The 16,466-nt window shown below is 41.5% G+C and overlaps 1 protein-coding gene across 1 annotated transcript; it reads left to right on the forward strand.

Annotated features, from left to right (window-relative positions):
- Window positions 1-540: 540 nt before the first annotated feature.
- Window positions 541-5,779, forward strand: FAM89A (family with sequence similarity 89 member A). The gene is made up of 2 exons (XM_054399200.1): window positions 541-792; window positions 5,621-5,779. Exons 1-2 carry the CDS (start codon window positions 541-543, stop codon window positions 5,777-5,779), a joined length of 411 nt encoding a protein of 136 aa, XP_054255175.1.
- The last annotated feature ends 10,687 nt before the right edge of the window (window positions 5,780-16,466 follow it).

Raw genomic sequence — 16,466 nt, forward strand, 5'->3', positions numbered from 1 at the left:
CATTTAATCCGCTTTCATGCTTGCTTTCACTGCATTTCATCCCCTCCCCAACCGCGTCCCGGTACCCCTGGACCATGCCGAGAAGCTCAGCCCAGTCGTCGCAGCGTCTCTGCCAGCCCCAGGGCAGGCGGCTGCCGCGGGGGGTGTTTCTGTGGAACACAGGCCCGCCGGTCCCGGCCCGAGCCCCAGGCTCAGGCTGCAGGCCAGTTGGCCGGCAGACAGCCAGGCTTTGTCCGAGGGAAAGCGGACCACCACGCCGTACCTTGCCTCAGACAAAGCCGCCGCGCTGCAGCGCAGCAGCTAAGCCTGCCCACGGCGCATCCCACACCGCTGCGCACCTGCGGCCGCGTTCGGCCCAGGCCGGGCGCCCCTCCCCTCTCTGCCTCCTTCTGCCAGCCCCCGCACCGGCTCCTCCGCCCCCGCCCCGCCCGCCGGGCCTCTCCCCTCTGCCCAGGCCCGTAGGCGGGGCGGGCTCCGGGCGGTGCCTCCCGCAGCGGGGGTGAGGCGGCTCTTTCCGTCGGTCGCCGCTGCTGCTGCACTATGAGTGGGCCGGGGCTGCTGGGGCCCGGTGGCGGCTCGGGGCTGCCGCCACTGCCCAAGAGCCTGAGCGGGCTGCTGAACTCTTCCTCATCCGGCGGCGGCGGCCAGGGCGGGCGCTGGCGGGATCTGGAGCGGCTCTACGCTCAGAAGTCCCGCATCCAAGACGAGCTGAGCGGCGGCGGCCGGGGCTCGCCGCGGCCGCCGAAGCCTCCTAACCTGGACGCGGCGCTGGCCCTGCTCCGCAAGGAGATGGTGAGCGGGGCAGGGTGGGCTGGGCCTCAGCGGGGGCGGCAGACGTGGCCAGCGGCGGCGGGGGGCGCTGCCACCGCCGCCCAACGGCTGCCCAGCGGCCGGAAGAGCGCCCGATCGGAGTAAGCACCAGAGGGTGCGGGGCCGGGCTGGTGCAGCCACGCGTAACCCGGCCGGATTGCAGGTAGCGTGAAACACACCGGTAAGGTCAAGGGGTGAGTCAGGATCTCTGTATCCCCCGGCATGGGTCTGTAATGGTTGGGCTTCTACACCCGCGAATTGAGAACGAGCACCTCGTTCAATGGCATCCATTTGAAAATGCTGTTGTTAAAAAAAAAAAAAAAAAAAGCATCAGCACTGATTCATTCATGTCAAGTGAAGTGCAATTAGGCATCTTTTTCGACAGGACTTTGTTTTGATTCTGTAGTGTGGTGGTGTTAGTGAAATTCCTCCGGGCGACCCGGCACACCTTTTGATTAAACACTAATTTGGGTGTTGGTGCTTTGCTGGTGCCAGCTGCAATTGTAAGGACCATTAGTAACGTAAGCACTGTGCACTTAGTATTCTGAAATACACAAACCATGACATTGTTGAAAATCTGTCCACTTTAAGGTCTTTTTCTCATGGTTCGAGCACAGAAACTCTGTTGAAAGACCTTTTCATGGATTCAGAAGGACAATGTAGTGTGCTGAATTCTTAGGCTGCCACTAGTGTTTCAACAAGTAGTTAAAATACAGTTTGAGACATTATTAAAACTGTGTTTTAGAGTTGCTGTGTTGCATTGATGTACAGGAAGCACAAGTAGCTATTGACCACTGGAGCTTCATTCTGCTGTGCTCAAAGGAGAAACAAGGAGTCATCTTAAGAGTCATCTTAATCATTGCCAAAAAAGCAAAGATAACTTATTATAAAAGTCTGATCTATTTTTCTTAATGAAAAATCAAAAGAAATGCTTCTTAAAGTAATTTGACAGCTAGACTTCCCTTTTGGCTCATTATCCCTGATGATAATTTGATAACACTTCTAAAGAAAAAGACAGTTTACCTCTGAACACATCAAAGACTTGAAAGCAACAGTCTCCTTACTTCCAGGCATACTTATTTGTGGCCTGTAAAAATTAGACTCTTGCGTACTAGTAGGCTGCCCTTCGTCAAGTGGATGATAGCGCTTTATAATTTATATTGAACACTTCCTTGCAGCAGAGGTAGTATTTCTCTTGAGTAATGATCTTGTTTTAAATTTTCAATAGCAAATGAGGAAGAAATGCATAGCAGCATCTTTCCCTACATGACCAAGCAAGGTACTATGTATATAAGTCTTTGGCGATTAAAAAGTGATGTATTTAGATGCTTTAGAGGTGGAGAGAGGAAGTTGGAGGTCACTTCAGAACCATAATCCTGAGTAACAGAGTTGATTGTTTGTGACTGTGCATTACAGGTTGTCTTGTATGTGTTATGATAAAACTAGAGTCAAATGCACATTGGCTGGGGTTGAAACGTTTATGCTTCTGCTAGGGGCCTTGGACATTACTTCAGGCTTTTGCTGCCTCAGAGATCATACTTGAAAGCTGTGAACAGCTAGAGGCTGCCTTTTTCTCAATAGTCTTGTTCTTGACTGTTGAACGCTAATGACAGCTACAAAAAAATATTAAACATAACTATTTGGTGTTAAGGCATGCTAAATTAATTCTGCTGAGCAGTTCTGTCCTGGAGATTGCACTCGGCATAGAACTGATCTTCACAAAGCGCTGAGGTGCTTTACGGAGGAGAGTTGCTGATGGAAATGCTTCTGCTTTCCTCAGGAGATGAAGAACCTGTTGTCTATCTCCAGGTTGAGTTTTCTGGCTCAATTGACTCTTAATTGTTCTTTGAACAGTTCTTTATTGCAGTCTTGTCCTTGTCCTGATGGGTCTCATGTTTGCATATCGTAGTGTTAAGTCCAGTTTAACAGCATCCTTCCTTAACCTGAGGCGGGCAGGCTGTTAAGGTGGGGCTAACCAAACTTCATCAACTGTCACCTCTATAGGTTGATGTTCAGACTTTATTATTGGGCAGGTAAACAGTTGTTAGTTTAACAAGTTTAAGGAAATTACTTCAGCAGGGCTAGACAGAGGATCTGGATATGGTACAAATGCCTTCCTTTTATTTTTCTCTCCTGCAGTCTTCTTTAATTGGTTAGGTTTTGTTTTACAGATTTTTGCAGGAGTTTTGCACAAGTGCTGGTTTCCTCTTACATAATAGAGAGCAAGGAAGAGTAGAGTGTGCTTCCTGCCAAATGCGTGCTTCAACAAGAAGGAGAGAGAAAGTTTGCGTGTTCCTTACAGAGGAAACTGGAGATGAGTAAGAAAACCAGCATAGATCCATGGTGGTGGAAAGGTCCTAGCAAGCTAATGCAGCATTATACATGTTATTTGATGTCTTGTTCTAAATTCCACTTTGGGTCTCTTTGAAACATCACGTCTCAGCTTTATGACCTCAGCAAGTAATTTGTGTTGGTCCTGATAGACCCCATATCCTATTTTCATAAGTTGGAATGGCATTGTGGTGTATGATACTTTTTTCCTTCTCCTTCCATCCTTCAGAAAAAGGGGCTGATAGGATAGTTCAGCAATGCCAAAGGAAGATCTTCATATGTGTTTTTTCTTGTGTGCTAAGTGTATCTGTCCTTAGAATTTAAACATGAGAGGTGTTGGGGTTTTTTTTTGAGATAAGAGTTCTCATTCTGGGTAAAATGTAGGCTGGTATTCAGACTGCAGTAAAGGCTGCTAACATTGTTTTATTTTGTTTTTCCTGTGAATGTGAGTTGTAGCAAAACCTTTCACCTGATGGAACTGAGCTTTACTAGGAAAGGCATATTAGCTTAATACATACTTGAAAATTTAGGCAGAAATGTCTGTTTCTTGAAAATGTTAAACTGGGTAATGATTATAATTTACTACAAGACAAAATGATTTAATTTCATCTGACTTGGAGAGTTGACAATATCTGCCATGAGTTAAATGACTAGCTTTGTTCAGCTTTGTGGTGCAATGTAGGGATTTTGTACCTGATATAAAGATGCAGACTACAAGTTACTTTTTTTTTTTTTTTTTAGTGTTGCTCCAAATCTTAATTAACTCTGAAAGTAGTATTTTGGAAGTCTGTGGACCAGAGTATTAGAGCTTACTTATAAATCAAGCTTGAGTAGCACCTGAAAATATTCTGAAGATTTGCAGGCTACATTGTATGTCTTCATCTCACTTCTGCTGTAGTTTTGCTGCCTTCAAGTAACATGCTGTGTTGTGCTAGACATACCTAGCCTTGTCAGAGACCTATGTATGTCAATATAGAAAATTCTGGTAGAAGATACTTAACTGGGAAGAGGAAAACCAGCTAGACCTTTGCTTGCAACATTTAGGCTATAATATTTTAAACAAAACCAGAGAGCCTATGAAACTGTGTGAGAAAGGTGTGTGAAAGACATAAAGTGTTACTGGAAAAATCTCTCTCTTGCATAATATGCAATATAGAGTTTGTAATGCTTTGGATAGGAGTGAACTGCTTATTGGAATTTAAGTAAGGTGTTGTTATATGACAGAATCGTCAATCATAGAATGGTCTGGATTGGAAGGGACCTCGTGAGGTCATCTGGTCCAACCCCCTCTGCAGTCAGCAGGGGCATCCTCAACTAGATCAGGATGCCCAGAACCCTGTCAAGCCTCACTCTGAATATCTCCAGGAATGGGGCCCCCACCACCTCCCTGAGCAACCTGTTCCTGTGTTCCACAACCTTCATAGTAAAGAACCTGTTCCTAACATCCAGTCTAAATCTGCTCTTCTCTAGTTTGAAGTCATTTCCCCTCATCCTATCACCTTTGTAAACAGTCTCCATCCTTCTTGTAAGCCACTTTCAGGTACTGGGAGGTTGTTATTAGGTCTCCCTGGAGTCTCCTCTTCTCCAGGCTGAACAACCCCAGCTCCCTAGGCCTGTCTTAATAGCAGAGGTGCTCCAACCCCCTGATCATTTTCGTGGCCCTCCTCTGGACCAGCTCCATCAGGTCCATGTCCTTCCTATATTGGGGGCTCCAGACATGGACGCAGCACTCCAGATGAGGTCTCACCAGAGCAGAGGAAAGTGGCAGAATCACCTCTCTGGATCTACTGGCAACGCATCTTTTGATGCAGCCTAGGATGTGATTGGCCTTGTGGGCTGCAAGCACACACTGCCTGCTCATGTCCAGCTTCTCATCCATCAGCACCCCCAAGTCCTTTTCCACAGGGCTGCTTTCTATCACCTCATCCCCAGTCTGTATTGATAGTGAGGATTGTTCCAGTCCAGGTGCAGAACCCTGCACTTGCCCTTGTTGAACCTCATGAGGTTCACCTGGGTCCACCTCTCCAGCTTGTCCAGTTCCCTCTGGATGATATCTCATCCCTCTGGTGTATCAACAGCACCACTCAGCTTGGTGCCATCTGCAAGCTTGCTGATGGTGCACTCAGTCACACTGTCTGTATCATTGGTAAAAACATTAAACAGCACAGGTCCCAGAACGGACCCCTGAGGGACACCACTTGTCACTGCTCTCCATCTGGACTTAAAGCCTTTGAGCATTACCCTCTGGATGCGAAGAACACTTTGGTTGTGTTCTGCTGTATCACATCACATAGCACCTTGTTCTTTTGTCTAGTTTATCCCATGGGAGAAAATTTAATTTTACATTATTATTTCATAACTGTTCAAGGTGGAAATAAACTTGATACTCTACTTAGCAATGAAAGCCATATAGCATTATCCTGCCAGTAAAATCGCCATTGTAAATATTGTTTGTTTGCTTGAATTCTTCCCTCCTCAGGTTGGCCTCCGGCAGCTGGATATGTCATTACTGTGTCAGCTCTACTCCCTTTATGAATCAATTCAAGAATACAAAGGTGCCTGCCAAGCTGACTCTAACGCAGACTGTACATATGCTCTGGAAAATGGTTTTTTTGATGAAGAGGAGGAATACTTCTAGCAGGAAGATCACCTCCAGGCTGACTGAGGTTCTTCTGTCCTTCTCTCCCTGTAATAAACCTCATCTAGAACAACTGGAATCTGTATGGATCTCTCCTCCTCTGGAGAAACACCCAGCTATCCTGAGTAGTGTTAAATTAACTTATTGTAACACGTTGTCAGTACAAGTTACTCATGCAAATACCACTTGAGGAAAGTGCTGTACTCTAACTTTTGAAGAGTCCTCAGACATGCTTGACAAGAGTTTTCAATTTAATTTGCAAGGTGGGTGTTTCCAACTTACAAACGCTGGTAGCTTATAACTGGAATTTTAAGCTTAGAAGACTTCCTGAGTTGTAGTAACTTCATACAGGGGGAGGGAAGCTTCTGCTGTGGTGTAAATAGCTATAGGTGATTTCCTTTTTTTTGTAGTCAACAATATCAATAAATGCATTTTGAACTGGCTTCTGGATTCACGCACATCCTCAGCTTTATTAAGCCTGTTTTGCTTTTACCAGCTGCATCCAGTTTTGTACTGGGTGGATTGTTTACACACTTTAAGTAATTTTTTATCTCCATAAGCTAATTTTGACTTTTTTTGTATTCCTAGCTTACAAGATGTACATGTGATAAGTGGATGTTAGCAGGTTTTTTTCTAATTTGTTGATCTAATTTGCTTTCTTGGTACTGCCACTTGGCATCAACTTTTATACTACTGTCTGGATTCCTCACGTAGCTCTTTGACTTGGTGAACTCTATTCTGAAATGCTTTGCTTAGCTTTTACTGCACTGCATAGTAAAAGCACAGATTCAAACATTGTCTGCCACTGTGTGGCTTGGAATAACATGAACTCTTGTGCAAGTGTTCTCGATCATATGAAGAATAAGGAAACCCCTCATATGACACAGTGGGACAAATTGCAATATTTTATACTGGGTGAACATTGTTTCTGTAAGGTAAACTACAGCTCTTTTTAAAAATGCAAAATAAGTATTTTGAACACATTCATTGCATATGTTAAAACTTTTTATACTAACTCGCTCTTTGAAAGTATAACTTTTGTTTTCAGAACTTACTCATGCACTCAGTTAAGTTTTTATTATTTTACAGTGTGTACATGTAATGCTTAATTGGCTTGGAAAAGGAGAGTTGCCAACTATCTAAGTCTTCACCCTTCTGTATTTTGAGTAAAATCAATTTTAATTTCTTAATTCTACAGACTGCTGTAAAACACAGTGCCTGAATCATGACATAAGCTAATAACTTAAGCTTAAATCTCTAAGGGTTTTTGCACGGTTCATGTCTGGCATGCATACAGCTTACAGAAAGTATTGGAGAACACATTCTGGCATAGATCCTCTCTTAGTTTTTAGCAAAAGCTAGGATGTTGCAGTGATAAAAGCCAAGAGGCTTCCAAGGTGAAACTTTTGCTCATTCTCTTTAAAACTGGCTTAGTTCAGTGGAATTTAAAGGCTACAAGAGTAAAAGACTGTGCTGTAATTGTGTATGGATATAAATTCTTAATCTAGTTTGTGACTAAGGATGGATTTTTTTTTCTATGTTAATTCTGGTCTAATTACTTCACTTACCCAAACCAAAAATGAAGGATAAGGCAAACACATAATCCAAATGGCTACATCTATATTTAAGAAGTTGTGAGAGTATGTGTGTATATGTATGACTATATACACACACATATGTATATGCAGCTTCATGCTTTGACTTAAGAATGTATAAGCTTTGAATATAGTTTGATGTGCTTTTGGTATGTAGATGAGGCTTTTCTAATCTGTTGAAGTACTGCTATTTTCTTGCTCTTTCCTGAAAAATAAAAAGCATGATGTTTAGCAGAACTTTCTTAATGTTGTGTGTATTTTAATTTACCATTTCAGTGAATCCAAACACTCCCTCCTCCCCAGCTTCCCCCTAGAAAACCTAGGACTAGTCATTATGCCTGGACTGAAGCAAGCAATTTTAAAATTGCAGTGAAAAAGGTTCTACCTGCCTCTATTTGCAATGAGAATGCCATAGTTCTCTATTTTAATTGGATTTTACTTGGTTTTTTTTAATTTATTTTGTTTGTTTTAATTCAACAGAGAATCCTGTATCTGAGAACTAAACAATCTGTTTTACAAGTCCTTACAACCATTGGCATTAATAGTGCCACTGGTGAGAATGGACTTAGCAAAATTCACAATGTTTTCTCTTATATAAACGGAACTTAAAAAGCAAAATTGTTTGTTTCTACTTTTAATGTAGCTTGTTTGTGAGTTGGGGAACATGGAATATTTGATTGATGTTTTCTATACCAAGAGAAGCACAAAAGTCTCAAGGCATTAATCCACAACGTTATCTGCATTAGAAGAAAAGATGTATTATTAGTACTTGTTAAGTTTTCAGCACCTTGTCCTTTTTAATAACTTCTCTCCCATGCAAGAAGCTGTTATAGCATATATTCCTAAGACAAACTTCAAATGCTTCAAAGGCTGGCTAGCTAGATAGGCAAAGGTTTTAAAAACAGTAAATTTTTTAAGTCAATAAGCAATTGTTCCAGAGGCAGATTTCTGTGCCTTTTGTTTTAGTTGTGAATTGTATTTCTTTACACATTGTAACTGCATGAAGTAGGAAAATTGCTTTGAAAGAGAGGTGCTTGGTAGGAATGTTTAGGTTAAACACTGAGTAATTGTTACATGCAGCTTCAAGTCAGGGTTTGGTTGTACACAGGATAGAACGAGCTGTGTTACTACAGAAGCTTGCTACCCTTGGTCCAAACCACATAACAAAACCAATTCCTTTTACATTTTCATCCTGTAACCACAATTTTAATTAGATGTAACCTTTTAAGAGTATAATAACACTCTTAAAAACTTCCCTACCCAGTGAATACTGCACAACCTTTTCAGTCCTATGCTGCTTAGCCAGCCTAGGCAGTACTGAGTAGGCACAGGAAAAGACATGTTTACAAGAAAACAAGGACAGTCAGGATCATGCTGCTGAAGAGACGGAAAACTGAGTATAGTGGTTCAGAATGCAATCTACCATGGGTAACTCTTCGCTAGCCTCTCTCCAATGGACCTACAAATGCAGTAAACCGGTTAAAAAATAAGAAATGATTTTGTCTGCTAGCCATATTTAAAGGTTTGTTTATTTGAACAATGTACCACCCTCATCTTACTGTTATGACAACTGCAGAGTCCTACAGTCTAGTCCCTGGAAATTATCTTAGTCTACATAAAGAGTCTGGAAGAAATGGTCCACTCTGGAGAAAGAGGGTGTCATAAAGAGGGTGTAGCTGATGTTCTGGCAGTTGTAGCAGATGAGCATTTGGGTTCAGCTTTGGGTCCTGGTGGAATCAGTCATAAATTCATAGAATGGTTTGTGTTAGAAGGGACCTTAAGGAGTTCCAACCCCCCTGGTATTGGCAAGGACATCTTCCACTAGACCCAGCTGCTTAAGGCTTCATCCAACGTGGCCTTAAACACCTCCAGGGAGGGGGCATCCATGACCTCTCTGGGCCACCTGTTCCAGTGTCTCATCACACTTACTGTAAAGAATTTCTTCCTAATGCTCAGTCTATTCCCTCTCATCCCATCACCACAAGCCCTTGTAAAAAGTCCCTTCCCAGCTTTCTTGCAGGCCTCTTTCAGGTACTGGAAGGCCACTGTAAGTTCTCCTCCAAGTGTTCTCCAGACCGAACAGCTGCAGCTATCTTGGGGAGGTGCTCTAGCCTTCTGATTGTTGCCCTCCTCTGGACCTGCTCCAGCAGTCTGATACCCTTCTCATGCTGAGGGCACCAGAACTGGATGCATTACTCCAGGTGGGGTCTCACGAGAGCGGTGTAGAGGGGGAGAATCACTTCCCTCATTCTGCTGGTCACTCTTCTTTCAATGCAGCCCAGGACACAGTTGACATTCCGGGCTGCAAGGGCACATTGCTGGCTTGTGTTGAGGTTTTCATCAGCTGAGAACCCCAAGTCCTTCTCCTCAAGACTGCTCTCAAGCCATTCCTTACCCAGCCTGTATTTGTCAGCCCTGTTGATCTTAGTTGGGATGGACTTCAAAGCAGGGATCTTTTCCCTGAAATCAGAACTGCTGCTTGGTCTCTTTTATTTCCAAGACTGGAAGAGCTGCATTGTTTCTATATTACAATATAAGAGGTATTCAAATACACACTACAAATATTGTCAAATGTACTACTTTATAATGCAGTGAAGCACAGTAGGTGTTTGATTAACTTGTAAAAAAAAGATCAGTGTTGCCTCAGAGAGTTTTCCAGTAAAGGTGGGACAAAAGTACACTCTGTTTATGGGTAGCTTGGACTTGGGATGATCGCTAAAGTTGAGTTTTCAATACAAAATTTAGTGTAGTCATGTGAAATTGGAAGACAAGGACAAGGATTATACAAAAACTACTACATTTTAAATTAATTTAGTTTCTAATCATAGGTTACCAAATAATTTTGCATGACCTTCTAAAGTAAGTTTTTAAAATCATGTTTACATTTTCTTGTAAACAATACAGTTTGCAAATTTTTCTGTGGAACAGAGTAGCAAAGCCCCTGGCATCTTTATGAAAAAGTTGATTCACTTGGTACCTATTTACATACCCGCCTCATACTTAGGGTAGTTACTAAGTTCTTATGCAGTGACTCCATCCATGCATTTTCTGTCAATATGTTTGCTGTAAACCACATCTGATAGAAGTTGGAAAGTTGTTCTGTTTTTACAAACCTTGTAAAATTAGCAGCTGGAGGAAGACAGAGACATACTGCTGCTTCCACAGACAGGGTCACGAGTTAAACTCAAATTTTGATTTCTTTGGCCACCCAGGAAAAGGTTTGTACCTTTTGATTTGCTTGGGCACGCAGCAGCCACAAAGCAAAAGCTGAATGGTCAGTTGGCTGCTGGAGGCTCTGCAGCACCTGGGGCAAGTCATCGTCTTTCATGGTGCTGGGTGCCAGTAGGTGGTATGGTCTTTTAGAGAGTGAAGATGCAAAACAGAGGATGCAGCAAGGTGCCAGGGAAGAGCTCAGGTGTTACCTTTGGGACTAAATGGGATTCTAGAAAGGGTGAGTGTTGTGGCAAGGGACATCACAGTTTCTGAAGGCTGGAGCTATGGGCAGTTTGGAAGGAGATGCTGATGGTCCTGGCCCTGGGACACAAATAGTTTAATACCCCATGTTTCCTTACTTCTGCTGCTGCCAGCTTGGGAGATTTTTTGCAGCCTTTTCCAACTTTTTTTAGACTATGCTATATGCCATTTACGTATGTTCAGTGGTACAGTCATTTGTCACAGGTACACAGTTTTGCTCAACTGGAAAGACCGTGTTTTATTTGTCTTGCTGCCTCATTAAAGCCATTCACTTTGCTTGGGGAATTGGGTTGCTCCAAGGGCAAAGGAAATTAATTCCCCTAACTCTGTCGTTCTGCTGACCGCTGGGGAGGAATGTGAAATGGGAGGATTAATCTGGTATGTGCCAAAGGGAACCCAATCAACAGGCCTTTTCTTCTCCAATGTGCAGCTCTGCGTTCTTCAGCCACTTGGAAAGATTTTTTTCCTGTTTTATGATGCCTGCCTGTGGAGGATGTATTACTACAGCAGCCTGAGGTTCATAATCCTTTTCATATAGTACATGCATTTTCTCAGAAAACAACTCCTCAGAAGTATGATTTTCCATCCATTGTTATCTTTGCTTTATTTGCAGCTACTAAATTTAACTTTGGCATGACCTAAGGGAATTACTTGTTCATTTTCTCGGCAAAGTAGTTAAAAGCTATGTCCTATTTGCAAAATCATCTTATATTGATTTTAATATTTGTTAAGAGTTTCAAAGCTCCCTAAACTACATGCTGAAGCTTCTTGACTAGCTGTTCTGTGATCCTGGTTACTCCAACTCCACAACTAGTTTTGGAAACATCCAAGGTCTGCTGTGAGGACTAGCTTCTGCCATGTCTCTAAGAACCTTGGGGGACCTGTGTGGACACAGTCTGCACACAGTAACACACTCTTACAAGTTGAGGTTGTCTGGAAGAATGATGGTGGTCCTACAGAAAACATGTGCTTCAGGGCAGATGTGATGGATTAAACAGTAGGTAAGGATCAATATGTGCTGGACTGTTCTCTGCATCTTGAGGGACAATTATGTGTTGTAAGGAAGCAATAGGACTAGCAAGGAGCTCTCCAGATGACCAGCAGTGAGTTTGGCCATTTGTTTTTAAATGACAGAGGAACTTAGAAGTAAATGAATATTCACTGCAGAAGTCTGTTTTCCTTACTCTTTTTTTGGCTTCCTTTCATCCTTTCTATTCAAGAAAATTCATTAGATAGATGTGGAAACAACCAGGCCTGAGTAATGAAGCCCAAATCTGATTATACAGGAATGTGCTTTTAGTAGTAGAATAAGATAAGGTTGGTATGCAATTTAAAGAGACAAACCCATTTGCTGTCAAAATACACAGGCTTGTGACTAATTCAAGTCATCACTGAGCTTTTGATATGGGTTTTAAAGACATTATTAAGACAATATCTTCAAAAGAATGTAATCTTTGAGAAATCCTCAATTTAAAATGAGATGAGAAATCCCATGCAAATCATGGATTGTTAGAATTTTTAAACATGTGACCAAAGCAGACTGTTTAGAATGGTTAGTGCATAGAGTGAGCCTGTGTCAAATTGCTGCCTCACAATCATGTTAACAGAAGTAGCTCAATCCTCCTCACAGTGCTTACTACTCTCTTTCAGAAATCACAAGCATTTTTTCCCATGGGTCAGAAAACATCCCTGTGATTATCTGGCTAGACACATGAGTAAGAGTTTGAGAGCTCATTTTGGCTCTGGATACCAGGCACTGTCACAAACAATGAAGTTACCTGCCTAAGCCCTACAGGCTTTTGCTTAAACTCTTCTGACACATCAAACAACAGAACATTTTAAATACTTTACAAAAAGGCAACACAATAAGGTTGTTCATTCAGTTATAAAAGCATCTGGATAATAGGGACAGTATTTTTCATTATTTTCTCTCTCAACCCTTGACAGTATCTTTTGTTTCACTGAATCCGGAATTTAACCAAAACCTGTAGCACCAATTATTTGTATTGAAAGCCCTCAGGGCCTATGATTTTGTTAGGGTTGCTTAAGATACTGGAAAGTTCACACAGTGCATGCAGAGGCAGTTTTGAACAGGTAAAGTACAAGTTTAAACAGGACCACATTTCTAACTTGTTCCATTACTACTAAATAACATCATAGGCTGTTCATAGCATGGAATAAAATTATTTATATGCCACATTATGCAGAAAGTAAACTTCTAAAAAAATAGTTGTTTGGAATAGGGGAAGGACATTTTATCAGAATTAGCTGGAAGAACTTGTCTCTGAATCTTGAAACTCCTTTTTCTTCTGTTTACTATTGTACACAGTCTTGGCTTGTATCTTTGGATTACCCTTGCTCTGACAGATCTTTGGTTATGTTGGAAAAATTGGAGATGCATTTCTTTAAATACTTTGCATCACACAATCTGTAGAGAGAAATGCAATATGTAGCACGTATTCACTATACAATATTTACCTCTCTGCATTTTTAGAAAAGACATTTATGAACAAAGCTCTAATGTGTTTTGGGGACTGTCATTGCACTCCCATAAAGGATTAAAGGAGGGTAGAAATTTGCAGTAATTTGTGAGGAAGAAGGAATTCAGTTTTATGCATTTCTTTTATGCTGCCTCATGTCCTTTTCCATAGGAATTGCTTGAGGTCTTTTTCATATGTAAATAGATTTGTCTTGTCTCCAGTGCTTTCACAATAAGATCTTTTTTCCCTCTACCACTTATCACTAGCCAGTCATTCAAAGTCCTTTCTATTTCTGTTGCAAATGTAGGACTGTTCTAGGCTTTCAGTGTCTTCTTCTCACAGAGACTAATACTCTTTTCTGTGCTTTTAGGTGCAGATGTGTATGGACAGAATACGTCAGTCAGTATTAGAGATGCCAAGCATAGCTCACTATTGCTGCAGATGTTAATGTGGAAGAGCATCTGCTCAACAGTGTGCTCACCATGGAAATTACACAGGAACAATTTCTCAATTCACCATGCCCATTCTCTCTTTTTCCTTCATTTGTAGCCAGTGATCATATTTTTTTTTCAACTTTTAACTGTGTGTAACTCAGTGTGTAAGCCCTTAAAAGAAGCATGTAGTAGATATGAAGAGGTACAGGCTACCTTATTTATTTAAAAGTCTTAAAAGTAGATATGAAGAGGTACAGGCTACCTTATTTATTTAAAAGTCTTAAACGTTCTGCCATCCTTAAAGCCAAGGAATCTATCTGATGGATCCTCATGTTGCTGGCTTAGCAAGGCTGTTGCAGGGGATATCAGGGAATCAGAAGTGTGCAACCTGAAGAATAAAAGTAGAGGACACAAAATATAAGATTAAGCCACTGTTCAGTCCGGATTCCTCAAGTGAAATCTTGTATTTTCACAAAATCATATTACTTGAATAAATGGTTGAAAAACAATGGAGCATTAAACTGTGACTGCATGCAGTAAGAGCTGACAAGTCTCCTGATTTAGAAAGGGTAGCTTTGGCCTCTCAGAGCCAGAATCTTTGCCTGTCAGTGAGAACATCTGTCAAGAGAGACCATCCAGCCTAACAGCTGGAGGAAGGACCTAATGACCTCTGAGTTCACTTCTAGCCCTAGCCGATTCTGTGAAAACAAAACTCTTCCCATTCGTGGTGGCAGAGGCAGCTGCTAGCTCAGGACAAAGAGCTGAGCCTTCAGGAGCAGCTGCTGCAGGGGAGTCCAGAGGAGCCAGCACTTTTTTGTATAATAGCATGAAATTATGGACAGCACCTACCACTCTGTCATTACAGTGAGGAAGGCTCTGCATATGAGGGCTTCCTGTTTTGCTGTCCTATATCAGGATGTATTGTAGAGAATTAAAAACACATCTCTCAACTTTCTGTCAAAGCTCCTGCAGCTGAATTAGATTAGCATTACCAAACAGGCGATTTTAAAATGAAAGCAGATTAGCAACAACGAGAGAAGGGAGACATGATCTGGATGTTTCTGATGCTGTTTTGTCAGAGACATGACTTTTTTTTTTTTTTTTTTTTTTTTTTAAACTGAAAAGTCTGTCCTGTTCAACAAAGTCAAACTATTGTGGGGATATGATGCCTTTCTCCCAGGTGGCCTTTTTCTTTCAGTGTAAGACCTTTATATGGTATAAATTATATGCATAATTTTATACACAGATAAGGCAGGCAGACAATGCACAGACTGTAAGAGGATTGACCTTTCTTCTCACCATAATTTACATAAATTGCACAAATCAGTCGAGCAGTAAAATTTTTAGGGGAAAAGCCATTTAAAACAAGAAAAGTGTAAAATAAAAGTTTGAAAAAATGTTTTAATACAAACTAAGTCTTGTCACGTGGCTGAGGCACAAATACCATTGCGTTCATCCATAGCAAAGTTAATTTGCTTTTCCAAAGGAAATGTTTTGAATCATGTGTCCACCCATGCTGACAAAATTCTTCACTAATCAGCACCGTCTTATTTTCATTTTGCTCTTTCCCAGGGCAGAATGAGTAGGAGATGCATTGTGTTTTCCTTGCTCTGCAACCCACCTGCCATTTCCACACTACTAAATAGAAGAAATGTGTCCACAGAGAAACATAACTTCCTGTTGTTAAAAAAAAATCCACAAGGAGTACGCTCAAGGTGATACCTTCACTTTCACTCCATCCCAGCACAGTCCAAGCCTTTTCTTCTAGTGCTGGTATGTGGCTCTTTATTATGTAGTGAATGCTCACTATGGAGAATGCTTTCTTCCTAGTTATTATTACACTTTCATTGTCTTTTGATTTCTGGTGATCAAAAGAATGCTGTAGTCCTGCTGAGAGAAAAAAGATGCTATCTTTTCTGTAGCCCAGACATGATACACCAGTGACTTTGAGGGTTAGAACCAAAGCTTTACACTGCAAGTGAAGTGAAAGACCAAAGAAGGGATCAAAGCTTAGGAGTAATGCACATATGACAGCACTGGATGGGCTACAGCACACGTGGCAGGGAATCACTGTAAAGGTAACACCCACAGATGCTTATGGAATGAATTAGAAATTCTGAGGAGAGTTCAAGGTGAGTAGAAGCACTTCTGTGTTGTTGAGATTTTGTTTCCTTAATTACATTTGTGCAATGTTACTGGATTAATTTACTGAAAAGCAACTATGGTTCGTAATATTTTTAAAGATAATTTTTATGCAAGATCTACCCATGTTTTCTACCTCAAAGCCTTAAACTGTCAGATAAGATAGCTTAGTTCTCCTTTCAGTTGAAAGCAAGATGAGTTAAAATTCCAGCTCTCTCCACTCCAAGTTTTTTAAACAATTTCAGATTAAAATTTATGATAAGGGTTTCATGATTTGCTGTATATTACCCCTAAAAGTCTTCAGGTAGATAGAACTGTATGACAGCAAGGGTGAGAAGTACAGCTTAACATAACGAAGACTCAAACACATCACCTTCAAACTTTTGTACTTTCTGGCTCCTGACATGTCTGTTTCAACATCTGATGTTCAAGGTGTTGACTGACTTCCAACAACCTGCAGCTGAGAGGACTTAATGCTTTTCATCTTTTTAAAGCAGACATGAACAAATTAATCCTCCCCCAAATCCCGTGGTGGTGAAGGTACAAGAATATTATGCAGCCA

Source organism: Indicator indicator, chromosome 2, assembly GCF_027791375.1.
Source record: "Indicator indicator isolate 239-I01 chromosome 2, UM_Iind_1.1, whole genome shotgun sequence".
Classification (NCBI taxonomy): Eukaryota; Metazoa; Chordata; class Aves; order Piciformes; family Indicatoridae; genus Indicator; species Indicator indicator.